Genomic DNA, 22,067 nt, shown 5'->3' on the forward strand with positions numbered 1-22,067 from the left:
TTCCATTGATACCTATTACTTCCATGGTGTCTAATGCAGTGAGAAAGTACTATTACTCTTAAGAGTTACTGGCTTGAGATACCAGACATCACATTCACACCATTGCTTTTCACCTGAAATTTCTGTGAAGCATCAAGGAGAGAGGTGAAACACGAACACCTTTTCCATTGACCAGGCTTTCCCTTTCCCTTTTGACCTCCTTTCTTGATCCTGTCCTTTAGAGGCCTACGCATTTGAAGAAGCTGTAAGTCAGGGGATGATGGGATTTACTTGAAACATGCCATGAATGTGGATCTAGACGGCAACTGTGAGGGTGCCTACTTTGAAGTTTTTATCTGTCAAAATGTAGGAGTAAATCCCATGTCTGCAAATGGGGTGAAAGATATTCAACAATTCCCCGAAAACCAGGGGATGCTTGGATTTGCTTGAGGCTTGGCATGCATGTGTATACATGGATAAGCTATCATGGTGCCTAGTTTGAGGTTTCTAACATTAACAGAAAAAAAGTTGTAGGCTTTTTTGGATTTCAATGCAAGGCTATGGAGGGGGACAGCGGAGCTCCGAACCGGATCTTTGCAGCGAAGCGGAGCTGACCATAGGTGGAGTGGAGTGGAGCGGAGTGGAGCGGAGTGGAGCGGAGTGGACCCAATCCGGAAGTTGTGAATCTGGAAGAGAAGCAGATCTGGGGGTCCGTGCACACCCCTATTTGATTACAACTATTTTTTTTTTAAAAAAAAAAATGGAGCTGCAGTGTGGGCTTCATTTCACCAGGAAACATTACACCAAGCTGATGACTTCATCTGATGGCCAGAAATAACTTCTGCTCTTTCCTCATGACTGATACGTTAAACCCATCTGTTTTTTGCCCCACTAATGAGCAAATCAAACTTTTCTCAGAATTGAAAAAAACATGTTTGTGAACCATGTTGCCACTCAGAGAAAAGAAATGATTATCTTCCCTGTCATTACTGAAACCACTGTAATTTGTTTTCCCCAGGTCCAATGGGTTTTTAGAAAGCTGAAAACTGTCATGAAACACGTTACAAATAGCCCTCCACGTGTGCCATTGAGGGCAAGAGGCAGGCAGGGCTCTGTCACTTTGATCTCCAGTGGTTGCTTTTCCTCCCCTTTTCTAGGCCAGGCTTCTAATCTCTGTTGGCATTTGTAACCATGTTGCTACTATAGAGAAGGCAGAGAAGTCTCCAACTACAAAGTACATTGGCAAAATCTGGTGCCAGCCAAGGTAGCCTCCTGAATCCAAGCATAAACTGAAGATGGATGCAGGACGGTTTGCATCCAGAGAGAAGGCTTGCCATCAAAATAGTGGATTTCCAGGGTTACTGTTGTTGCTGCTACTTCTCCATTGGGTGTGTGAAGTCGATACAATGAATTGTCTCACTATTGATCCTGCCCCTCTTGCATTTGAGTCATATCAGTCAGGGGACTTCATTATCGGTGGGATGGTTTCTCAGATTCGTACCTTTTCACCAGCATTTAATTTCAAGGAATGTCCTTGGCAAGAGTTCTCTGAATTAAGAATGTAAGAATTTCTCCTCCTCCTCCTTCTTTCTGCTTCATTTCAATTTGGCCAGATCATAAACCTCAAACACTAAATAACAATTTCATTTAAAGGATCGACACTTGACATATATGCTTATACATTCTCCTTCTAAATGCAATAATTCCTCAGGATGTGTATCACCACTTGCAGACATTACAAACTATATTGAAATTTGAAAAATTAGGAGAAGAAAAAGCTTTTACTTTTTTAAAATAATAATAATAGTCAGGTTAAGTCTAACAAGCAAGAAGACATAAAAATCTAAAAAAATAAATAAAGCAGCAGCCAAAAATTGTATAAAAATACTCATCAGTGTAGATGTCAGTACTAGACAGTGCTTAATCACCATGGCTTCGTGTTTCATCTGAACAGGGACAATGATGAGGATCACCTGCGGCAGGGGGCAGGGAGGGAACAATTGGGTGGGAATAGATCAGAATGTTCTGCTTGAGATTCTTAAAGCTTACAATATCCTGGATTAGGGGGTCTGGCTGCCTGGATCTCTGATCTGGAGCTGTCCAACTGCGAGGTGAGGATACGTTTAACTGGAGGTCCAACGTCTTTCTCTAAATGATGAATCTTACAGCCAAAGAATGTGATGTTCCATTTGGGAGCAATAGACCACATATACTCATCTGTCAGTGATGTGATAACATGTAGAAAACGTGAGCCACTCAATACTGCACAAGTAGTTATCTGTATTAGAAATAGAACACCTTCTAGGCATTTAAATGGTAGAAGTTAATGCCTCCTAGACATTACATTGCTTACTATGCCTTTTCCTTGATTCCCCATTATTCTCTTTTCGATTATGTACACAAATCCGGAACTTTTTCTCACCTGGTTAACTTCTACACCTTTCCCCCTCTTGTATAGCTCTGTACTTCCTTTTTCCTATTGTTCACTGTTTTTAACTTTTGTAAACTGTCCAGAGAGCTTCGGCTATGGGGTGGTATATAAATGTAATAGATGATAATAATAATAATAATAATAATAATAATAATAATAATAATAATAATAATAAATACCATTTCATCAAATTAAATTTTCTGCACTCCTTTCCCACAATCTCACATTTTTTCTCATAATCCTTTCTTAACTGAAAATTACTTCTTAACTTGCTCTCGTAATGTGTTCTTAAAATTAGCAATGATTTTGGTTTTTTTAAAAAAAATGTATGGTGGCCTGATTTCATAGTTAAAGGCAAACTGGAACGTGAACACCAGCATTATTGTCATGTGCAGCATGGATTTAATGCACAGATGCTGAAGCAGGGGTGGAGGAGCTGTGTCATTCCAAATGTTGCTGGATTCCAACACCCATCAGGCCCAAGCAGAAATACAATTAGAATTTTTGTGTAGTAGAATTCTCCAATGAAAGGCTGTTTGTCTTGATTTGCAGGGTGGTGACAAAGTTCTACCAGCACATCTTGGCCTTGGATTTTGCTGTCAATGAGATCAATAAGAATCCCAAGATCTTACCGAATGTCACACTTGGATTCCACATCTATGACAGCTACAACGATGCTCAGATGACCTATCGTACCACCCTGGACCTTCTCTTCAAATCCCACAGATTTGTCCCCAACTATGAATGTGATGCCAACAAAAAACTAATAGCCATCATTGGGGCACTTGCCTTTGATGCCTCACTACACATGGCAAAACTATTAAATATCTACAAGATTCCACAGGTAAGACCTTTTCTTGGGGGTCAATCAACATCTCTACAGGCTAGCAATGGGAGCAGTTGGGGCAGCAAATGGGAGAGAGGTAGAACTGGGAAGGACAACTGCCCTTCACCACTGACACTTTGCTCCCACCACTTTTTTAAGGATAAGAGTCAGGAATCTACAATCTCATTCTTAGTATGCCCTTAGGATGCACATAAATTTCCTAAAAATTAATAACTAAGAGTTGTTGTTTTTAAATGGGACCTAATATTCTGGATGAATTCATGATTCTCACTTATCCCCAGTCTGATTGTGGCTTCAATAATATTTGATGAATTTATTATTTTGCTCATATTATAGCATACTAGTAGCACAGATGGTGATGGTGGTTGTGAAGCTGCTGCTGCTGCTGATGATGATGATGATGACAATTCTTTCAGCTCACCTATGGCTCATATGCCCAAGCAGAGAGTGAAATGATGCAGTTCCCCTCTTTTTACCGCATGGTTCCAAATGAATTCCACCAGTATAAGGGAATTATCCGCTTGTTTAAGTATTTCGGATGGATGTGGGTTGGGCTCTTTGTGGTGGATGAGGATCAAGGAGAACGTTTCCTGCAGGACTTTGAGCCATTGCTTTCCGAGAATGGGATCTGTTCAGACTTCACAATACCAATCCCTGCCCGAAGAAGTATTAACACTAAACCAAGTATAGGAAATTTTATAGCCAATAATTATTACAGGCTTATCAATTTTGGGAAATCTAAAATATTTGTCATCTATGGTGAAATATATACCTTAATGCATATGTATTATCATTTATATGAAATAGAAATTCCTGAACATAAGGAAAATATATTTGTTGGAAAGGTATGGATTATAACAGCCCAGATTGATTTTATACTAGCAGATGTAAGCCGGGATTCCAATTTGCAAGTGTTCCAAGGCGCCATATACTTCAAGATTCACTCAAATGAACTTTTTGGGTTTGAGAAATTTCTTCAGATGCTAAAGCCTGATTGGTCAAAAGCAGATGACTTTCTGGAGCTGTTCTGGGAACAAGCATTTGACTGTTCTTTCCCAGATCCCCTGGTACCTTACAAGGTCTCTGGAAGATGCACTGGGGAGGAGAGGCTGGAGAACCTCCCTGCGCATGCTTTTGAAATGCCCATGACCGGCCACAGCTACAGTATTTATAATGCAGCTTATGCTGCAGCACACGCTTTACATGCCCTTTGCTCATCTCGGGCCAACCACAGAGGAATGGTGGGTGCCAAAAGTGTTGAACTAAAGAATCTGCAACCTTGGCAGGTAACACTTGTTTCCCAAATAATTGGTGAATGGGGTCACATACATCCTCCATGCTGTGTTCAGGGTATTCTGTTATTGTAACCTACAAAATAAGAAAATTACAAAATCATTTTTTCAGAGTGGATATTTGTGCATAAAAGAATGGGTGGAATTCAGCCCTAGTTATCCTTAGAGTAGACTTAGGCCATAGCTAGATCTAAGGTTTATCCCAGTATCATCCCGGGTTCCTCCCTGCCTGAGCTCTGGATGCCCTGTGTGGCACTTAGTTGAACAGGTTCGACCCCAGGACAATCCTAGGATAAACCTAGGGTCAAGCTACGGCCTTGGTGAAAACATTAAAAGTTTTTGTCATGTCTGACTTGTCCTATTGATTTTAGTAGATTTACTCTACATGTGACTAAGGGCCTTGCTAGACCTACCAGATAATCCGGTGGGAAGTAGGAGCGACGCTGCGCTACAGCTAGCGTGCGCTGTCACCCTTTTCTAGACGTAACATGCGACAGGGTAAGGGAAAGCCCCGTCACGTTGTCCAGTGTTTTTAGGACTTTAAGGGCCATGTGCGCAGGAGCACACCAATGGAAAGGTAAGAAGTTTTTTAAAAAATAAATAAATAAAAGGTTACCCAACTCCCCCTGCCCCTGATTTCCTCCCCCCACAATGCCTGATGCCCCCCAGCCCACTGGCTCACCTGTCCTCTCCCCGCTCGCCATGCCCTGTCCCCACCCGCCATGCCCGTTGCCATTCTTCTCCCCCCCGCTCGCCATGCCCTGTCCACATTCTTCTTCCCCCATCCACCATGTTCTGTCCCGTCCACCATGCCCTGTCCCTGTTCTTCTTCCTCCCATCCATCATGCCCTGTCCCCGTTCTTCTCCCCCCGTCTGCCATGTCCGTCCCCACTCACCATGCCCTGTCCCCGTTCTTCTCACCCCTTTGCCATGCCCTCTCCTTGTTCTTCTTCCCCCATCCGCCATGCCCTGTCCCTGTTCTTCTCCCCCTATCTGCCATGTCTTGTCCCCGTCCGCCATGCCCATCCCCACTCGCCATGCCCTGTCCCTGTTCTTCTCCCCCCGCTAGCCATGCCCTGTCCCTGTTCTTCTTCCCCCCGCTCACCATGCCCTGTCCCCATTCTTCTTCCCCCCCTCCGCCATACCCTGTCACCGTTCTTCTTCCCCCTGCTCACCATGCCCTGTCCCAATTCTTCTCCCCCCATCCACCATGCCCATCCCCGCTCACCATGCCCATCCCCGCTTGCCATGCCCTGTCCCCGTTCCTCTCCCCCCTCTCTCCTGCCGTGTCCGCTCTTTCCCCCGGCACCCATCTCCCCCCCGCCCCGTGATCTCCCCAGCCCGATGGGCACAGTGCTCCTATGGAATGGTGTGCAAAGTCCGCGGCTTCTCCCGGCTACTCACGAGTAAGCGAGCAGCCAGGAAAAGCCACGGACCCTGCTAGACCTTCTGCAGCCTTGGCCTCAGCCCGGGGCTGCAGAAAAGCCGGGCCATAACCACATTCAGTTATCCTGGGTCAAGGGAGGACTTAGCCCGTCCTGACCCTGGGATCCCCTGTGCATCATCTGGATGCAGAGAATCGGACTCAAAGAGTACTTATCAATGGAACCTTCTCAAACTGGGGAGAGGCAACGAGTGGGGTGCCACAGGGCTCAGTCCTGGGCCCAGTGCTCTTCAACATTTTTATTAATGATTTGGATGAGGAGGTGCAGGGAACGCTGATCAAATTTTCAGATGAAACAAAATTGGGTGGGTTAGCTAATACCGCGGAAGACAGAAACAAACTTCAAAGTGATCTTGATAGGCTGGAGTGCTGGGCAGGGGGTGGGACTCGATGGCCTTGTAGGCCCCTTCCAACTCTGCTATTCTATGATTCTATGATTCTATGAGGGACACCGGGCCTCATACCGCGCTAACTCCTCATCTAGCAATGGGCAAAGTCTGGATTGTTCTCCATATTAACAGGTTAAGATGTTTTGATTATTTTTTATATTAAGCAAACAATATTTTCTCTCTCTCTCCCTCTTTCCCTCTCAACTAGCTCCACCAATTTCTTCAACACTTTTCATTTAACAACTCAGCTGGAGAAAAAATATCTTTGAATGATAACAGGGAAATGCAAGGGGGATTTGATATTACAAACTTGGTTACATTTCCAAACAGCTCCTTCCTTAAAGTTAAAATTGGATGGGTTGATCCCAATGGTCTTGAAGGAGAAGAATTCACCATTAATAAGGACATGATTGTTTGGCACAGGGGCTATAATCAGGTGTGGATTTTATGATACTAAATGTTCTTGGTGGGGACATCATTATGAGTAAAAAATAAGAAATATCACTTTCACGACTGGATTGCTCAAATGATCTGGAAAGTTCTGGTTGACTGTTGCATTCACTGTTATCTGCACTCGTCCATTCCAAATGATCACCAGTTTATTTGTATACCTGCTGACACCTATTGTACACTCTCATCATAATTACTGTACATCTTTAAATACAGATCCTGCCAATTTCTGTCTGTAGTGATTCCTGCCAACCTGGATATCGGAAGACAAAGGTGGAAGGGAAGAAGTTTTGCTGTTACGATTGTAATCCATGTCCAAAAGGGAAGATTTCAAATCAAACTAGTAGGTGATATGATGCACCATGTATAACAGTAACTAAGGGCTCATCTACACCCAGCAGGATATCCCACTATGAAAGCGGTATGAAAGCAGTGTATAAAAAGCAGAAGCCATACTAATTCTTCATAGTGGTATTGAAGTGCACTGAGAACTATTGCCATGACACATACCATATACTGCTTTCAGACCACTTCTGTTGTGTTATATCCTGCTTGGTGTAGAGGTGTCATGGGCCCCAACAGTTGTCAGTGCACTTTAATGACACTATAAATCAGTAGTGTGGCTCCTGCCTTTCATATACCATGTTCATACTGCTTTCATAGTGGACTATGCTGCTTGGTGTAGTTGAGCCCTAAGATTAATGTCCTTCAACACACTGGAAGAGGGAGCTCCCACCATGTGCATGTACTGTAACGACTTTTGGGATTTGGGAGTATCCCTCTAGTATACCAAAGTAATTGCGGACAAGACAAACTCAGAATTTGAAACCATAAGATAGTTCTCTGCAGAAGAACTGATGAAATCAAATGAAGTTAGTGGTGGAAAGGGTTCACATAACTAAGGACTTTGCTAGACCTGCCGGCTTATCCTGGCAGGGAGGCGGGGCCAAGGCACACTAACGTTAGCGTGCGCCGCCTCAGCTTCCAGACGCCGGACGCGCAGGGACGACGCAAGCCCTGCAGCGTCCGCCATTTTTTTTTAGTTTAAAGGGGCCAGGTGCGGCCCGAAGACTCCGGAGAAGGTAAGTTTTTTTTTATGTAAGCCCACCCCATCCGCCCACCCTCGCGATCTCCTGTTCGTCGCCCCCCACTCTCCCTCGCGATCTCCTGTTCGTTGGCCCCCGCCCTCCCTCGCGATCTCCTGTTCATCGCCCTCTGTCCCCCTTTGCGATCTCCTGTTTGTCGCCCCCCGCCCTCCCCTCTCCTGCCGGTCCAGCCTTTCCTCCCCCATCTCCCCCCTGGATCACACACACCCCGGCACGATGGGCACAGCGCTCGTATGAGTGCTGTGCCAGGTCCGCGGCTTTCTGTGGCTACTCGCGAGTAAACGAGTAGCCGCAAAAGGCCATGGAAGTAGCTAGACATTTTGCAGCTCCAGCCTGAGGCTGGGGCTGCGAAAAAGGCACGCCATAAGCGACTTTGCTTATGGCTCGTTAGAGGAGGCCTCAGTGTGGCCTGGGCCCGGATTCCCCTGTGCGTCATCAGGGAAACCGGGTCTCAAGGTGCGCAAAGGCCTCGTCTAGCAAAGCCCTAAGTTCACATAACTCAGCATTCAGATGAGAACCCATTTCTTTCTTTTTCAGCCCCTGATGACTGCTCTGAATGCCCAGAAGATCTATATCCAAACAAAGACCAAGATGAATGCATCCCAAAAGTCATAAGCTTCCTGTCCTTTGAAGAACCCTTAGGGAAAAGTTTAGCTTCCATTGCTGTTTCTTTTTCCTTGATCACAATCTTGGTGCTGCACACCTTTATTAAGCACAGGGATACCCCAATAGTCAAAGCCAACAATCGGGGCCTCACTTACACTCTCCTCGTCTCTCTCCTGCTTTGCTTCCTCTCTTCTTTGTTGTTCCTCGGAAAGCCTGAGAAACTGACTTGCCTTCTTCAACAACCAGTTTTTGGTTTGATCTTCTCAGTGGCTATTTCATGTGTGTTGGCCAAAACCATTACTGTGGTTGTAGCTTTCATGGCCAACAAGCCAGGGTCTACCATGAGGAAGTGGGTGGGAAAAAGACTGGCCACCTCCATTATTCTTTCTTGCTCCCTCATTCAAGTTGGCATTTGTGTTGTGTGGCTCACAACCTCTCCCCCATTCCTGGATTTAGACATGCAGTCAGTCCCTGAAGAAATCACTATGCAATGTCATGTAGGTTCTGCCATCATGTTTTATCTTGTCCTAGGCTACATGGCACTATTGTCCATCATCAGCTTTTCCGTGGCTTTCTTAGCTAGGAATTTGCCAGACACCTTTAATGAATCCAAATTTATCACCTTTAGTATGCTGATGTTCTGCAGTGTTTGGTTGTCATTTTTTCCAGCCTACCTGAGCACCAAGGGCAAATACATGGTCGCAGTGGAGATCTTCTCTATCTTAGCTTCTAGTGCTGGGTTGTTAGGCTGTATCTTCTCTCCAAAATGTTACATTCTTCTCTTCAAGCCTGAGCTGAACAACAGGGAACTGATAATGGGGAGAAAGAATTAGAGCATCAAACTTTACAGTTCAATATATTACTTCCCTGGTGTCCAATGCATTGAGACAGTGGGGGTAATTTTAAAAGATATCAGACAACCGTGTTCAACTCATGTTACAGAATTCACCTATCATCTCTGTCTATCACCAGAGGGCTTAGAAGTAGGACATTGAGACCTTTCATGTTAGCCTCGCTTCAGACAAATGTTCTTTCACTCCTCCTTTCCCAGAATGGATTAACTCAGCAGCTGTTTCCAAGGAGACCCAACTTGGACCAACAGCTGTGTCAGCTGAGTCCAACTATCAATATTACTCTTCCTCTCCCAGAACTATGTCTTCATTCACCATTCCTGATGGCCACCACAAAATCAATAACCAAACTTGATGTTCCTTCCTCTGCTGTCTCCATTTTGTCGCTTAGGTATGTTTCCGTACAGGCTTCAGCTGATACAGGTTGCTAAGCAACAGTAACAACACGTAATATCTTAATGCTTCTGTACAAGCATGATCAGGATGCTCTTACTTTCTGCTGCTCAAAATACATTTGATATAAAATGAAAATTATATGATATACTAGCTGCTCACGGCGTAACATACGCCGTTGTAGCATATCTTAACAAAGCTGCCCCTCACCCGACTTCTCCGGGATTTCCAAGGTAAACCTCCCCCCTTTCTGCCTCTTCACTCCCCAACCCCATGAAGTGGGCAGCACCATGTTCCAGAGTATGAGTGAGGCATGGCCAGGGCCCTTGGTGGCTGGGTGGGAGGCTGCTTGCCTCCTGATAGCCCCAGGCCCAGCCGTGCCTTGCTCATGCTCTGGACCATGGTGCTGCCCCCTTCATGGTGGGGGGGAGCGAAGAGGCAGAAAGGGTTGAGGTTTACCTTGGAAAGTCCGGAGGAGTCAGGCGAGGGGCAGCATTGTTAAGATATGCTACAACGGCGTATGTTACGCTGGGTGCAGCTAGTGTATCATATAATTTTCATTTTATATCAACCGTATGAGCTGGAACAGATGTGTATGCATGTTTCCAGTTTATTTTTAGATAAGAATTTATCAAAATGAACATTTTTTTTCATAATTTGATGAAACAATAGTTTTGATTAAAAATCAATCAAAACGGAAGAGAAGCCAAAGATAACAAATTCACCCATCCCTATTTCAGGAAACAGTACAATGTCTCATTAAAATGTGTTGACACTGGAATTGAGCCAGCTGGTATAGATAGGGTGGAAACAGCTCTGGGGGGAGAGAGGGGGGGCACCACAGTAAATGTTCAGTAAGATATATTCCTTTAAAAGTATTGGAAACATTCCTCCTCCATAGCAAAATCAGCCCTATCATAATTCATAAATGGTTTTCATTCTTCCCTTCTGGTATGTCATAATAGTGTCCTTCTGAAGTGTAGGAATTCAAAACTTTCCTTTCATTTGCATAATTGTATAGCCTTCACATATCAAATATCAAGCATATGTTCTGAATCTGACAATTTATTTCTGTAATAATTATAAATGCAAGCCTTTTGTATAATTCTACAGCTGTGTTGGATTTTCTATATAAATTGCAGTGACCCTGTCTTTTGATTGGACTTTTTTCAGTGTTTTGAAGCAGTAGCCCCAGTAAATTCACATGCACAACCTTAAATCATATACTAAGTAAAATAACTAATAGGCAATGCACCACTGCAAGGTACCCACTAGTGGTGTGCACGAACCCACCAATCCGCTTCTCTTCCAGATTCCCCCCCCCCAGACTTGCATTGAAATCCAAAAAAGCCTACAACTTTTTTCCTGTTAACGTAAGAAACCTCAAGCTCAGCAGCATGATAGCATATCCATTTATACACATGCATGCCAAGCCTCAAGGAAATTCAAACATCCCCTGATTTTCGGGGAATTTTTGAAAATCAGACACCCCATTTTAAGACATGGGATTTACTCCAACATTTGGACACATAAAAACTTGGAAGCAGGCGCCCTCACAGATGCCATCTAGATCCACATTCATGGCAAGTTTCAAGCAAATCATATCATCCCCTGATTTTTGGCGGGGCTTTAACCTCTAACTGAAGAAGCCTAATCTGGACCCGGAGGACGTTAACAACGACAGGCCGGTGGCTAATATCCCTTTCCTGGCCAAGGTGTTTGAGCAGGTGGTTGCAGGACAACTCCAGTCACTCTTGAATGAAACAGATTATCTAGATCTATTTCAATCAGGTTTCAGGCCTGGTTTTGGAACGGAAACTGCCTTGGTCGCCCTGTGGGATGACCTCTGCCGGGAGAGAGACAGGGGGAGTGCGACCCTGTTGGTTCTCCTGGACCTCTCAGCGGCCTTCGATACCATCGACCATGGTATCCTTCTCGATAGATTGTCTGAGTTGGGAGTGGGAGGTATTGCATTGCAGTGGTTCCGCTCCTACTTGGATGGCCGATTCCAGAAGGTGGTGCTGGGGGATTATTACTCTGTGCTGTAGCTCCTAAACCCTGGGGTTCCACAGGGCTCTATCTTATCCCCTATGCTGTTTAACATATACATGAAGACCCTGGGGGAAGTTATCTGGAGATGCGGACTGAGGTGTCATCAATATGTGGATGATACCCAGCTAAAACCTTTCCTTTTCATCAAACCCAGGTGAGGCAGTGACTGTTCTGAACCAGTGCCTGGGCAAGGGAATGGACTGGATGAGGGCTAACAAACTGAGACTCAATCCAGACAAGACGGAGGGACTGTTAGCGGGTGGTTCATCTGTCCGGCGAGGTGATGTTTGCCCTGTCCTGGACGGGGTTGCACTCTCCCTAAAGGATCGGGTCCATACTTTGGGGGTGCTCTTGGCTCCAGAACTGTCACTTGAGGCACAGGTGAACTCAGTGGCAAAGAGCACCTTTTATCAGCTTAGGTTGATGTACATTGATGGTGCTATATAAAATAATAATAATAATAATAATAATAATAATAATAATAATAATAATAATAATAATAATCCAACTACTCCCTTATCTGGACAGAGGTAGCCTAGCTACAGTTATCCATGCTCTGATAACCTCTCGTTTGGATTACTGCAATGTGTTGTACATGGGGCTGCCTTTGAAAATGGTCCAGAAACTTCAACAAAGCAGGGCAGCACGTTTACTAACAGGGACTGGCCGACGAGACCACATTACGCCAGTCCTTTTCCAGCTTCATTGACTGCCAGTCCAGGTCCAGGCTCAATTCATAGTGCTGGTATTAACATTTAAAGCCCTAAACGGCTTGGGGCCAGGTTATCTGAAGGAATGCCTCCTCCCATATGTACCTGCCCGGACCTTAAGATGATCTACAGGGGCCCTTCTCTGTGAGCCCCTGCCAAAGAAAGTGTGGCAGGTGGGAACTAGAAGGAGGGCTTTCTATGCTGTGGCACCCCAGTTGTGGAATGAGCTCCCCAGAGAGGTCTGCCTGGTGCCTACACTGTACTGCTTTCATCGCCAGCTGAAGTCCTTTTTATTCTCTCGATATTGTAACACTTAATTTTAACTTAAATTTAAATTCTACTGTTCTAACTCTGTATTTTAATCTTATATCAATTTTGCTATGTAGTTTTATCCTGGTTGTGCTTTTTATACTGTATTTTGTATTTGTGCTTTTAACCTGTTGTTTGTTTTACGATGGTTTTAACTTTTGTGAACCGCCCAGAGAGCTTCGGCTATTGGTCGGTATAAAAATGTAATAAATAAATAAATACATAAATAAAAATAACGCATCACCCCTAACCCCAATTCACACCCCTTTCGGTATCTCTGTCAATTTTCATGTAAGAAATGTCAAATTAGACACCATGACACCTGATGCATGTATACACATGCATGCCAAGCCTCAAGCCAATCCAAGCATCCCCTGATTTTTGGGGATTTTTTGAATATCGGACACCCCAATATCTCAGTGATGTAAAGCTGCAGGCAGCTCAATGGAGCCATTTCAAAGGAAATCCCAACATGCCATGAATTGGGGAGCAGATAGCCCTAAATATGAATTGGGGAGAAGATTACCTTAAACCCTTCTTCCACACTTGAAAAATTTATTTGGAACGTCAAAAAGTCTAAGTGAGCGCAGGAAGGACTTATCCCCTGATTCAAAGCAACACACACACAAACCATCCCTGCGAGGCGGGCACAGAGGAGGGGGACTGGCATCAAGCATGCTGGAGGCTGGTGGGCACGAACTACAAAGCCCATCATGTAGTGCAGCTCCCAGGAGGAGGAGAGAGGGAAGGCAGCCAGGCAGCTAGGCAGCAGACATTTCTTGGGGCACAAGGAAGTGAGGCAAGGATTGTTTGTTTCTTTCTAAGCCAGCAGTAACGCATTGCAAACCAACCCTGCGAGGTGGGCACAGAGGAGTAGGACTGGGAGCAAGCATGCCAGAGGCTGGTGGGTACAAACCACAAAGCCCATCATGTAGTGCAGCTCCCAGGCACCAGGTGGGCAGAGAGGCAGGCAGAGATATGCCATAGATCTATGGGGGAGTCAGTCCCAACAGATGCCCCACCACAGCAGCACCTCGGGGGGAAGGCAGGCAGGCAGGCAGGCAGGCAGGCAGGCAGCCAGCCAGCCATTGTTTAATAATGGCTATGATCACAGTGCAGTCAATCAACTCTGAAGCAAGGATCACAAAGCTTTACTCTTATCCTCCTAGCCTCCTAGTTATGGGATGCAAAAGGAAAGGCATCTCTCTGTGCTGCTCCCGCCTCACATGGATGGTTTGCATTACTGGCTTTGAAACAATCCTTGGCTCACTTCCTTGTGCCACCAGAAATGTCTGCTATTAGTTATGGGATGCAAAAGGGATCTCTCTGTGCTATTCTCACCTCACAGGGCTGGTTTGCTTAACTGGCTTTGATGGCTTGGAAAGTGGAAACAATCCTTGGCTCACTTACTTGTGCCCCCAGAATTGTCTGCTGCATGCCTGCTTTCCTACCTCCGCCTGGGTGCTGTCATTGTGGAGTATTGGGATCTGCTGCCTGGGACTTACTTCCCCATGGATCTATGGCATATCGTGTGTGTGTGTGTGTGTGTGTGTGTCACCTCTCTGCCTGCCACTCTGCCCTCCTGGTGCCTGGGAGATGTAGATGGGCTGTGTGGGTCACCCCACAAGCCTCTTGTATGCTTGCTCCCAGTGTTTCAGGCCAGGGCATAGCTGCCACCTGCTGCTGCCTCTCCTCTTCTGTGCCAACCTCACAGGGCTGGTTTGTGGGTGTCTTGCTTTGACTCAGGGCATTAGTCCTTCCTGGTGATGAAAAGGCAGCTGCATTGCTGCTGCGCTCACCCTGTTGAAGTTCCTTGTTAATTTTTGAAGTGTTGAAGATTCTTATTTAGGTTTATCTTTAAATATTCCCTACAATTCATAGATACATTTCTGAAAATGGGGTGGTGGATTTTTACATATTCGCCAAAAAAATCACTGGATGCTTGGATTTGCTTCAAACTGGCCATGAATGTGGATACATGGATAAGCTCTCATGGTGCCAGTTTTGAGGTTTCTATAACGTTAAAAGTGATGGAGATGTAGAAAGTTTTGTTAATTGGGGTTAGGGTGGAGGGTTAAAAAGCTTTTTTTTAAATCGCTAAAAATCAGGGAATGGTTGGATTTCCTTGAAACTTGGCAAGAACGTGTATCTAGGTGGAACCTGAGATAGTTTCCTTCTTCCCTCCCCATCCCTTTTTCCTTGTGCTTTGTGTCTTTTTTAGAATGTAAGCCTGATGGCAGGGACTGTCTTCTTTATTGATAAATTGTCAGCTGCTCCAAGAGCCTTTTGGCTGAGGGGCGGGATAAAAATACTCTAAAATAAATAAATAAATAAATAAATAATAGTGCCCATTTTCAAATTTGTATCTTGAAAAATGAAAGAGATACTTGCATTTCTGAAAATGGGGTGGGGGGTATTTACATATTTGCCACAAATCACTGGATGCTCAGATTTGCTTCAAACTGGCCATGAATGTGGATGCATGTATAAGCTCTTGTGGTGCTGATTTTGAGGTTTCTAACATTAAAAGTAAAAAACTTACAAGCATTTGATTTTCAGTGCAAGTCTATGGGGGGGGGGAAACGCAGAGCTCCGATCCAGATCCAGAGCCCCACCGCGGAGCGGAGCAGACCATAGGCGGATTGGTGCATGGTAGAGCAGACTCGATCTGGAAGTTGCGGTTCGGGATCCAGAGCAGATCGGGGGGTCCGTGCACAGCCCTACCTTTAATGAATCCAAATGTATCACCCATAGTATGCCGATGTTCTGCAGTGTTTGGCTGTCTTTTGTTCCAACCTACCTGAGCACCAAGGGCAAATACATCGTAGCTGTGGAGATCTTCACTATCTTAGCTTCTAGTGCTGGGTTGTTAGGCTGTATCTTTCCTCCAAAATGTTACATTATTCGCTTGAAGCCTGAGATGAACACCAGGGAGCAGCTTATAAGGACAAAAACATGAAGATCAACTTCTCTTATCAAATGTACAGGAGTACTGCCTGTGAACAAAAGCCGGAAGTTTGGTCCTTCTCAGAGTCATCCCAATTAAAATAGAGAAACAAGAAACGTGATAGGCATTTTCTATTGTGGGTGAGGGAGGACGCATGAAAGAAGACACAGACACCAGAGCATTGGGTATAACTAGGGCCTCTTTTATTGAATAATTCTGTTAATCCAACCCTCCCCGGATCTGAGTGTGACAGTGCGGGAATCTCACATCTACTCAGGCCTACTGCCTGCCAAAGGGCGAGCCACTCTCCAGGCAAGAAGCCGTTTCACCGGCTCCCTGCCTGTACGACACTCTGAGAGTGTGGAGAGACCATCCCACTGCAGCCCCCGCCCACTGCCATAAGGGACAGTGGGTAGATGCAGTCAGTATGGTCTCCAACTGCACGCCATAGCCTGACTCGCAAGCCGCACAACCCCGAGGAGCAGGTCCTCTGGCTATGCAGCTCACCGCCCAGGGTGCCAGTGGGCTCACCGTCCCTGTCTTAGGTTTAGATTCCCGCACCTTCCTGCCACAAAAGGGGACCAAGCCTCAGCTTAGGTCCTCTTTCCCCCACCGACCAGGGAAAAAATCCCGCAGTCCCACACTCAGATCCTGCAGGAAATTATCATTTCCTGCATCGGAAAGGTGGACTCCATCTGCCCTATAAAGCTCTGTTCTGTCCGGTGCAATATCGGGGTGCGGGATGACCCATCCCCGCTTTCCCCACAAAACTCTCTAATTTCTCTGTTCACCTTGTGAACCGCCCTATTTAAACCTTTAATATTAAGTCCCTCACGCCCATGGCGCCGAGGCAACATGCAAGACCAGACGATCCACGACAGTGGCCATCGTCTCCAAATATATTCGAAATCCTCTTCAGCCTGTATAATCAGGGCCTTTCCTTTTAGAAGGCCTAAATCATTGCCTCCCAGGTGAATCACCAACACCTGTGGAGGGCCAAACTTAACCTCAAACTGTGATAGAGTATGAAATAGACCTCCCCATCTCAAACCTCGCCGTCCAACCCAGTGAACGACGGCTGCCAGTCCAAGCCTCAGCAAAGACCCATGTCTGTCTGAGATGCTCTGCGACTGGCCCAGAACACCACTGTGTTCACATTAGAATCAGGGGATGTTCCAATCTTGTATGAAATAGACCTCCCCATCTCAACCTCGTCGTCCAACCCAGTGAACGACGGCTGCCAGTCCAAGCCTCAGCAAAGACCCATGTCTGTCTGAGACGCTCTGCGACTGGCCCAGAACACCACACTGTGTTCACATTAGAATCAGGGGAGGTTCAAATCTTGACTCAAAATCTGGTGGAAATGAAAAACATTAATTCCACATCCAATTAGTAACGCACATAGGTCTTGAAGGCTCTGGAACGCCATCTACCTATGGCCCCAATCTTTGTTTCAGGCATCCCGGCCACTGCCGCTGTAGTTGCCGCTCCAATTTGGAAGGGGTGTGTTCCAAATTGGCAATTATCTAGTCCCGTAGCCTGTAACGCCTTCTTGTCTACAGACCAAAACTGGAACTCGGTCACTGGGGACTTGTCCACCTGTCGGAATGGTAGCCCTGCCGAGTCTTCTAGTAAACAAGGCTCTCATTGCTGCTACTGGGCAAATTTCAAAACATCTAGCAGACGCTATTATACTAGAGTCTCTAGCTTTCTGATCCATCTTAGATTGCCTAAAGGCAATCCTAATCTCGTCCCCGAGAATTGAATGTCCTTAATTTGAAAAGCTTTGTTAGACACGACCTTCATAGAGAATGCCAGTACCTCGCTAACTCGGAACACACTAAAAAACATTATCAAGGCACTGGCATGAAATAAATCCTGTTCATAAGGTGATGAACATATTGCTATCTACTGTTGACGTAGTCCCAACAGTATATCCAGGTTATTTGGCTTGCGTTTGCCGGAAGGGGCTGGAGCAATTCCAGCCCCAGCCCTCAAGCGCACGCTTGAGTCTAGTGTCCGAGGTGTGTGCCCTCGAACCCCATAGTCTTAGCCTCAAATGACAAAAAATGCCAATTTCCATTTCAAAGTCCCGATGGCTACGCCTCTACTGTGCGAAGCCACGTGGAACTGCATTATGTGGTCCATGGGAATAGGCCATTGAGCTGCTAAATCTGAGGAGATCAGAAAAGCGTGGAATTCTCTACCTGCGCGCTCATGTAGCGCTCTGGTACCTGGGGCTACAGACCTGTTCATGGCTTCCAACGCTTTGTCCCTCCAAGATCCCCCAAGTATCTGGGCATGGGATCTGGAAACTATCTATCTGCTGGGGCCAATTCCGGGAACCTGGAAATCCGGTTGCGCGACAAGGCATCAGCAATTCCATTATCTAGCCCGGGAACATGCCTTGCATAAAAGGTGATATTAAACTGGAGGCAAAGGAGCATCAAAGCTCTGACTAGTCTCATTACTCGCTTGTTTGGAAAATAGAATTGACAACCTGCATTGTGGCTTGGTTATCACACCGAAGTGTATGGATGAATTGGAAAGGAGGTCAGCCCACTGCCAGACTGCTATGACAATAGGAAAAATTCCAGCAAGGTCTTCTTCTCTCTAACTCATTGGCCATTGTTGAGCGCACCAGCGTTCATTAAGGATCACCCCGAAGCCATATGACCCAGACGCATCTGAGTGCCCTTGTAACTGAACTTCTAGAAGAAAGTCAGCACTCGAAAAGGAATGCCATTGAATTGGTTCAAAAAAGACGCCTATACCACCAGGTCAGCTCTCCTTTCAACCAATACCTGTATGCGATGAAGGGGTCGCTTGACCCCTTTCATCGCATCGTATAATAGCCTGGACGATGCCTTTCAAGGTGCTATCACTCTGTAGGTAAAATTCAGGTAGCCTGTCAGCTCCTGAAGTTGCCTCATAGTGATCTTATGGGCCTTGGATATGGTTTCTACGAGGTCGTTGAGATATTCTAGCTTATCTCTGGGCAGACTGCAAGACTGCTTACTGAAATCCAGCAAATCAATCGATATTCTCTCGTGGATTTCTTGGGCACATTGCCCAGGTGAGAAAGCCTCGAACGAGGCAGGGGAGGTTGCGCAAAAAAGGGTCTAAAACCCTACAAGCAATCACTTCCTTTAGAATTCCCCCCCCCCCCTCGAACCAGATCCTCCATTGAATTAATGGAAGCCTGATTCTTAGAAACTTGGATCGGAGGACCCTGAAAAGGAATTCTAAAGCCAAACATAAACTTCTCGAAAAGAAAAGACGCGACATCCTGAGGTATATAATCGTGTAAAGCTAAGGATAGTTCGGGGTCTTAATTGGGCTGGGGCCCTTTGTAACAGGGCTGGATACATTGGGCTTGTTACTAGGGCGGAATTCCATTCCACCCTTCTTGATCTTGGGACATCCAGAGTATGGGTGATCCCCACCACAAATAGAGCATTCATACTTGAACTTGCACTGTGTCCGCGCACACGTGCCCTTGGAGTTAAACTCCCCACACAATAATTGGGGCTGAACTGATTGCTCATCATGCCCTTTATGCTGAAAGGGGCCATCCGGGCGTGACAGAATATGCCCACTATCCGCTCTTTCGCCAGAGATTAGTCTAGCTGGGGTCATAAATTGTAGCCATAAATCTGGCTCTTACACGTCCCATTTAACTTCTAGGTTAAACTGGGCCTTCAATCTGAAAAGCCTCATCCTACCCCAGCCATGCTGGGCATACATATTCAGTATAACATCTAAATTATCCAAACATTTAAATAACACTGTTGCCTTTTCGTGGTGCTTCAATAAAGCCACTCTTATGAATATTATATATCCGGCCAACTAATTGGCCCAGGTTCTCTCAACCTTTCTCTTCTTACTACGCTCCTGATTTCTCTCATTGTTATTATCTTTGTCTTTCTGTTCTTCCTCTCTAAATAAGAGAGAGACAGATCAAAAAATCACCCTTTCAAATCTTTCTTTGGTGGCATGTAATAGATGACATCCGATAGGCGTAGAAATTGCTCTATAAGGGTATTACACCGCTTAGCAGAGGAATAAGGATCACACCTTGGCTCCTCTTTATTGGTTTCTAATTCAGTTTGTATAGTTTACGAAGGTCTAATTGGCACAGGAGCAGTGCATTCAATAATAGGGGTTGCAGATGTCTGGGTCTCAGAAACTGCTTGCCTGGTAGAAGTGGGTGTGGGTTGCCAAACAGACACACATGCTTCTGGGGTTGCCTGCAGAGGGGTTTCAAATTCCTGTGTATCTCCTAACTCAATGGGTCTAGAAAAGGCCAGACTGGGCTCATGGCCCACGGAGGCGTTCCCCCAAGTGCAACTGGTGGACGTGTATGACCTGCTGTGGTGCACTGATACTCACTATGTGAGGACTTGCAGATGATGCCAAGGTGGACATGGCCACCGCTGCAGGGTTCTGTAACTTGGGAAGCCTCAAAAGCTTGCACTGAAGTTGACTCGTCTTGTGTGACGTCTGCTGCTTGCACCACAGAAGATTGTTCTGAAAAAGTAACTACAGATAAAACACTAGCTCTTTTACTCTTCTGCTTATTACCCTTGTATTTCGTATACCTTGCTTTCAGTTGTTGTTTGAGGGCTGCATTGTCTTGCTATAAAACAGCAATGCGTTGTAAAACCAAGGACCAAGAATGTAAGCCTATGCGGCAGGGTCTTGCTATTTACTGTTTTACTCTGTACAGCACCCTATACACTGATGGCGCCCTACAAATGAACAACAACAATAACAATAATTGAAGATTCTTCATCGTCAGATGAAGATGACGATGGTACTAGGATAGGGCGCTTTGCAGGCAAACTAGGTGCATTGCCCTTTCCACTACTCCCCCCGCAACCTTACTTGGGAGGCATGTAACAGAAAATAATAATCATAATAATAATAAATTAAATTTAATCCTAATTTAAACCAAGTAAAATTTAATGAGATAGCCAATAATAACTAGTTAAAATATAAATCTACAGTGTTAAAAAAAAATTAAACCAATTAATTAATTATGAATTAATTAAAATTTAATACAATAATTCCATTAATTCAGAGATCTACTTAGGACAGCTATTAATTAAATCAATTAATTTGAATTAACCAATCGATTTTAATTAAACCAAACTTGAAAAATTAAATTCAGATAATTTGATTCAATTAAACTCGACTAATTTCAACTCCCAATTCAAACTGGTGATCCTAAACCATTATCACTATTACTATCCACCTACATAGCAACATCAATGCACATGGCACTGTAAATCGAATAAACAGCCAAATAAAATTAAAACAAACTTAACTACTCAATGGAAAATTATTCAAGGCCACCAAATAAAACTAAATGTATTAATTTAACTAGAAAACTTAAAGAAATTTAAACAGAAACAAACACTGGCAAACTGCCTAAGGCAGGGGTGTAAAACAAAAGCGAAACTAGACTTAAATTATTCAAACCCAGACGAAGCTCAACTCTTCTTAACTTCAACAATATGACTGTTCTTAAGGCATTCAAAACCCAATGCCCCCTGCCGCGGGGCAAACGAGCTAAATGAATCAGGGTTCGCACACAACCCCAAATACCAAGAGCAGGGCACTTCACTAAAATAAAGGGAGAAAAGCGGGAACGATGTAATACAAAGAATAAGGAGGCTGAGATTAGGTACGGGATACTAGCTTGTGGCAAAGTTCCCCAGAGGACGGGCAATCGTTGGTGATATAGATGAACCAGGCCGTACCAACGCACCTCACCGGGAGACTTATCCCAAAGCTGCAGCATACCCCGTACTGCGATAAGGCTGGGCGAAGAGCCCGCCCGAAGGCCGCCCTGCCTCACCCTGCTCCCTTCAAACCACCCCCTTTTGCTCCAAACCACTTTAAATTAAAGAGTCAACGCCACTCGTACGAGCCGCCGCGCTTCTCAGGTGCTTGCTGCGGGAAACGACGACGCCTGGCCTCAGAGTCGCCGCTGCTGCCAAGAAAGCCTCCTCGCCCGAGCTGCCTGATAGCCAGCCGAAAAACCAAAAGAGGCCGAGCCTCGGGCGGTGCAGCTTTTATAGCCGCGGCGCCGCCCTAAGCACACGAGGCTCGCACCCAGAGCCACGTGAGTTCTTGCACCTTTCCAGCCACTCCCAACCCACAACTGTTGCCTTCCCGCCCAAACTTTCAGGTTGGGCGGTAAGCCTATTTCTCCTAACTTGGTTTTTAAACTGCTTGACTGAAATTCTGTTGAGC

General features: G+C 45.4%; 1 protein-coding gene across 1 annotated transcript; it reads left to right on the forward strand.

Annotated features, from left to right (window-relative positions):
• Positions 1-1,385: 1,385 nt before the first annotated feature.
• LOC134405902 (vomeronasal type-2 receptor 26-like) lies at positions 1,386-16,445 on the forward strand (the record flags this gene model as incomplete). Its single annotated transcript, XM_063137152.1, has 7 exons — positions 1,386-1,540; positions 2,963-3,254; positions 3,674-4,543; positions 6,591-6,818; positions 7,049-7,175; positions 8,476-9,358; positions 16,424-16,445. Coding segments are annotated over exons 1-7 (2,577 nt in total), but the record flags the coding sequence as incomplete, so codon positions are not given.
• Positions 16,446-22,067: the final 5,622 nt, after the last annotated feature.

Source organism: Elgaria multicarinata, chromosome 11 (genome assembly GCF_023053635.1).
Source record: "Elgaria multicarinata webbii isolate HBS135686 ecotype San Diego chromosome 11, rElgMul1.1.pri, whole genome shotgun sequence".
In the NCBI taxonomy this organism is placed as follows: Eukaryota; Metazoa; Chordata; class Lepidosauria; order Squamata; family Anguidae; genus Elgaria; species Elgaria multicarinata.